This window comes from Centruroides sculpturatus, unplaced genomic scaffold, assembly GCF_000671375.1.
Source record: "Centruroides sculpturatus isolate CEXI.00-Female unplaced genomic scaffold, Cexi_2.0 scaffold591, whole genome shotgun sequence".
NCBI lineage: Eukaryota > Metazoa > Arthropoda > Arachnida > Scorpiones > Buthidae > Centruroides > Centruroides sculpturatus.
This window is the reverse complement of record NW_019384920.1, coordinates 275,411-281,263: the sequence shown is the minus strand read 5'-3', so window position 1 is coordinate 281,263 and position 5,853 is coordinate 275,411. Positions and strand designations below refer to the sequence as shown.

The 5,853-nt window shown below is 26.7% G+C and overlaps 1 protein-coding gene across 1 annotated transcript in view; it reads right to left on the bottom strand.

The window, feature by feature from the left end:
- Positions 1-1,815: 1,815 nt before the first annotated feature.
- LOC111631847 overlaps positions 1,816-5,853 on the bottom strand; it is a 39,184-nt gene continuing 35,146 nt past the window's right edge. The window contains exons 2-3 of the mRNA XM_023376175.1: positions 3,228-3,587; positions 1,816-2,236 (exon numbers count right to left, since the gene is read on the bottom strand). Coding sequence (XP_023231943.1) covers positions 1,917-2,236; positions 3,228-3,587 — 680 coding nt within the window. The 3' untranslated portion in view covers positions 1,816-1,916. The remainder of the gene's footprint in view (positions 2,237-3,227; positions 3,588-5,853) is intronic.

Below are 5,853 nucleotides of genomic sequence, written 5' to 3'. Positions count from 1 at the left end.
AGACCATAAGTTTGTATATAATAAATTGGGGACCTGGCCATATCTGGTCTCGATTTTCGGCTATCTAACTCCATTCTCGAGATTAAGGAAGGACAGACAGACAGAGACAAACGACAGTGGGGATTTAAAAATATATTTTCAAGTTATTAACTTGTAGAAATAAATGAGAAATGCCACATTTTTTCTTGTTTAGTTACAAATATAAATTAAATTAATAAACTAAATTAATTGTGTTATAACTTATAAGATTTTTCATATTATCAACTGTTATAGTATTTATCTTAATATGTGGATTTATGAATTATGCTCAAGTCAGTTTTATATATTATAAATTTTTTAACCATTTACATAAATTCTACTTAAGGCATTTATTATATTATATATATACACATATAGCTGCAAAAGTGCACACACAATACTTTAACTGGTATTTTTTAGGTAAATTTTTTGAATTTTCACACAATTGCTGAAAAAACTTAAGTAATCGCCAGATAATTAAAAAAATCGTATATTTTTTAGAAAAAAAAGTAAATGAGAATGAGAGAGAGAGAACTTTGTAAGGCATTTATTTTGTAGTAAAACCCAATTATTCACAGATGCTATCTAAATTTGAAATCTCTTGTTAAAGAAATATAGTCGTTTAGGTAATTATCGAATGAAATGAATAATTTAGCTTTGTAAAATGTGAACAATTACAAAATTTTGGTTTTATTTACAGTACTAAAAAGTAAGGAAAACAAATAAAAAACAGTACAAACAAAGGTTTGCTTGATATTAATTTAAATTGATTCCGATAATAGAATTTCATATAGATTTTTTAATGAACTATTTTAAAATTATTAAGTAATTAAATACACTACAGTATATGCAAGTAATTTTTATATAGCCTATAATCATTTAATATAAATTTTAAATAAAAATTTGATTTATCAGTGAGGATTCTAGGTAGAAAAACAAGTTTTCGTCTAGGGCCTCGTGCTTAGAAGGCTTCAGGCATACACAAATATATGCTTATCTAACATCCTAACGTAATCCAGAACTAAGTAAAATCCTGGATTTATACGGACTTAATATTATAAATCTATTTATTCAATTTACAACGTTAATGTATTTAATNTAAATAAACCTCTTTGACAAATCCTTCCATTAAAATATGCATCTCTTATATAAAGGGAGCGTACTTATTGGAAATTTACACACGCTCCAGTTGCTACCTGGTTACAGAGCGGCGTGTCAAACTGACAAAAAAAAAGTATATAATAAAGAAATAAAAAATGAAGTATTCTTTCAGAACAGAACTGGAATAATCTATACTGAGTTATTTTGAGTTACAATATTAACGTACTCGTAATTTCATTAATGGAGTCTCATCACTTTTACATCTGGTGTCAGTTTTTCCCCCTCTGGAACCAAAAAAAGAAGAAAAAAAATGCAATGTGATGGCTGAAAAAGGAAGAAAAGATATTGATTCAAGACTTCAGAGAAACTCCCTTTTTACTATTTTTTTTAAAAAGAAAGTTCTTTGATTATATGAATTTTGTATGCGAAATTTAATAATTTAATGACTAAACAATAATCTATAATAATAATAATAATTAATTTTTAAATTAACAGATGAGAAAAATAATCATAATAATAATATTTTATTCAACACGAGTTTTATAGTAACGTTATAAAATACTTGACATTAATGGTGCAAATGCTACACAAATTAAGAAAATTTATTTTAAAATTCTATTTTAATAACCTGGAGGTATATTAAATGAGTACTAGAGTTAAATAATAATAATAATAATAAAATTTGCTGTAGTAAAATTATAACATAATTCTTGCGGAGATGGAGTTTAAAAAGAAGATTCTTACACATAATTTAAGTAATTTATGTAAATAAGTATAAAATAAATGGTTTAAATTCGTTACATACCTGGATAATATACAATATTTCTCTGATTTTTATAATTTGTTCCCGGTATAAGTAGAACACATTCGAATTCAGTAGGAGCATCGTTTCGTAATTCACGATCTCTAATAATTCGTGACAGTTTGGCAGTATATGCTCCATTTTTCTTACTCGATATGATCTTGGTATCCGATATTAATTGAGAATCGACGTCATTTAATGTATTCCTATATAATAACAAACGAGGGAGTGGATAAACTCCTTCAGCTTCACAAGTAAAATTTGTTAAATCAATTGATGGCCTTGTAAAATTAAATTCAAAATGTTTTGGAGGAGCTGAAATAAAATACAATTTTCAAATGTAATTACTTCATGGATTTGTAATTTATATAATTAAACATATTATTATTATTATTATTAATTATATACGTTTGTTAGTTCGCTGTCATAAGCAATGAATAAAATTATCATTTAATGGATAACTCTTTATAAAGTTTTGATTGCTAATTTGTTAATCTTGAATGTGTTACGTTAAATAAGGATGCATGCTTTGATGAAACCGTACAATAGCTAGTTTAATTATAATATTATACAATAGCTATTGTTATAATTCATAATTATAAGCTTGTGTTATGGTTACGTTTCACGAAAATTGACAGACTGTATACGGTTTGACAGTTTGCATTATGGACTTCACAACTATGTCAATTATAAGACCAAACATACTTCTATGATGGTAAGTACGTTTATATAACTTAATAGTATATTCTATTACTATAACACAATTAACATTAATGTTAAATTTATAAGAATCATCCCGTTAATGATGAATTCTTAAAATGTATATGCTACTTTTTACTAATGTTCATTACAAACTTGTCTGTATAAAACGATAAAACACCTCGACTTGAGGTGTTTTATCGTTTTATACAGACAAGCTATATCCCAGACACCCCACTAAATTGAGTATAACTACTATTGTCCGACTTAAAGAGGTTTTACTATGAAATTAAAGTGTAATATAGTAGAAAAAAGTTTTCACTAGGAAATCTTTTTAATAGCTTTTAAATAAATGAAACCCTCACGTTTGGTTTGAATAAGCTTCATTATTAAAAAAATTATTTTAATATATTACAAAAAAGAACAAAACTTTTCGTATTGTTTTAAATATAATTAATTGCTTGTAAATGTTACGATTTTTTCTAACTGCTCTATATTTATGTATTTTAATCTTTATCTTTTTAAACGTATTTTTAAAAATTCAATAAATTAAACTACTTAATCGAATTATACATAAATTTTACTAAATTAATTAAAGTACATTTACCGTAAACAATCATGACTTGGTCCTCGGAATCTTGTTCTGTTAATGATATCACATGGCAGGAATATCTACCACTGAGTTCAGTCGTAGGACGAATAATGTTGAGTGCTCTATATTTTGTATAGGTGTTGGACGGTGATACTGTATAATCCCAGTTAAGACGTCCTTTTATTCTGGATGATGCATAACGAGCTTTTAATTCCGGTATCCATTGGTATATTGGTTCTGGATCGTCATTTAAGAACCATTTGACGACAATATGAGAATCACTATCCGACAGATCGTACTCACAGTCCAATACAACTGATTCTTCTGTACCATTTTCTACCCATCTTGGCATAGTCAGACGAGTGATTTTTACACCTAAACAGAAAGATAAATTTATTATTGTAAAGGAAAATATATTTCCTAATTATAGTACGGAGTTGAAAACATCTTATTATAGTAATTAGGGAGTACAGAGAGTAGAATTGCATGGTATATGATATGCAGGAAGTAGGAAATATAGAAATCACACACATACACATATACATACACAGACCACAGCACAAAAAAGGAGAGAATATGAAATGAAAAAAGGATGGAGTATAGAATTAGGAAGTGCCAATAAAGCTAAAAATATTCATTATTAGAATAACATTTTATATAAGTATTATTATTTTAATTTAGTATTTATATAAATATAGAAGTCGTTGTCACAACTATCAAATCATTTCACTCATAAGCTCCTTTATCAAGCATATCCTGTATCTTGAATATCATTTTATATAAAGAAAAACAGATGGTATAGATAAATTGCAACTTATAAATTGAAATTTTAAGAATGTAATTGTGAAAATAAGAATAATTGTATAAAAATTGTAAACTAAAAATATAATTGATAGTACGAAATTATATAAAAATGTATTTAGATCGCAATATATGCAAAATTAAACAAAAATTTAGTACTTCTAGACTGTTGTTATATTATTTTGCTGCAATTTTGAAATTGCAGGCCTATACCCCTCAGTGTCGTCTGTCTGCCTGTCCTTCGTTAATCTCGAGCACGGAGTTAGAAAGATGACCACCATGACTCCATTGTTATCGGGAGAAGTATGATGTACTGGGGCAAGACGTAACTAAACTGAAGAATAAATATGGAAAACTTAGGAGTAAAAATACACGCAAGTGCCATACGTGTATAACTCTAAATACAATGATCACCCTAACCAGAGAACATGCATACATAAATCACAGTCTGAACACGACAAAACATGATCTTAGTGTTAATAAATAAAATTAGCAAACTCAATTATGTATTGTACGATTTCTTCGGGGTAGTGTTAACTTTGTTCTACAAACAACAGATCAGTGTTAAGAACAACAATTCAAACTTAAGGATAATTACAGGTATACCTCGCCTTACGTCGGTAATTGGTTCCAGGAGAACGACATAAGTCGAATTTACTTGTCTCTAAATCTACTTGTCACTAGGCTAAACCGTAAATTACCATTCCCGGTTCTGTATTTTATTTATTAATGCATTTTTAATAATATATGGTTAATAAAAATCTATTTTAAGCTTACAAACAAATAAATTTTAGTTTTTAATATAGTACAAAAAAGTAATCTAAATTTACGAATGCATGTACTGTAAATACAGTACATACTTGTATATATTTTAATATGATTCTATGTGCTTAAAACGTTTTTCTAGTGATATTACGACTTCAATATTTGTGGCGGACAGACGTAAAGTCGAATAAAATGACTTAAACTTGATTTTTATTTTTCCATATACTTTTTTTAACAAGCGACGTATAATCGGGAACGACGTAACTCGAAACGACGTAAGTCGAGGTATGCCTGTATATTGTCTAAATTACATGAAGTATCCTTCTGGGTTAACTGGAAATTTGGAAGAAACATCAACTTGAAGAGAGAAAAGAATTATTAATGTATCTTCAAAGGTTGGAGAGAATATCACTTACATAAGGAAAAGTTTTCTTTTTAGTGTTTTAAAAGCTTTTATGTTGTGGGAGTATTCATAATTTTTTTATATTTTGTTGAAAATTTATAGAGGATTCACTGTTAAAATCTGCGCTCTTTCCATCAATACTAATAACTGGACAGAGAATATGACAAGAATTTTAGAAGTACTTTTTATGTCTATCGAGGAGGAGGAAATTGCAATAAAGTTGCTTCCACATTAAAAATTGAATCTAGAATAATATATTTAAATGCAGGTCCGAAATTATAATTAATAAAAAAAATTTAGGAAGTAAAATTTGTAATTTATTTATATTTAATTTATTTAACAAGCAATTTAACTTAACAGTTAATAACTTATATGAAATTATTTCTAATATATATTCTACAAGCATCGATGATTCTTAAAAGACGAATTATTTCCACCTTATGATTTTATTTTAACTAAACATTTCTGTTAACAATTAATTAAGAATTAGTTTTATTCTTATTATCATAATTTAAATATAGTTAAATGAATATTTATCAATAAAATATTCATTAAATAGAAGAAGAATATTTTATTTAAATATAAGAAGCAACTTATAGTTACATAAAATTAAAGAACTATTTATAAGGGCTAATATTATTTATATATTTTATAATATATTAGTTAATGATG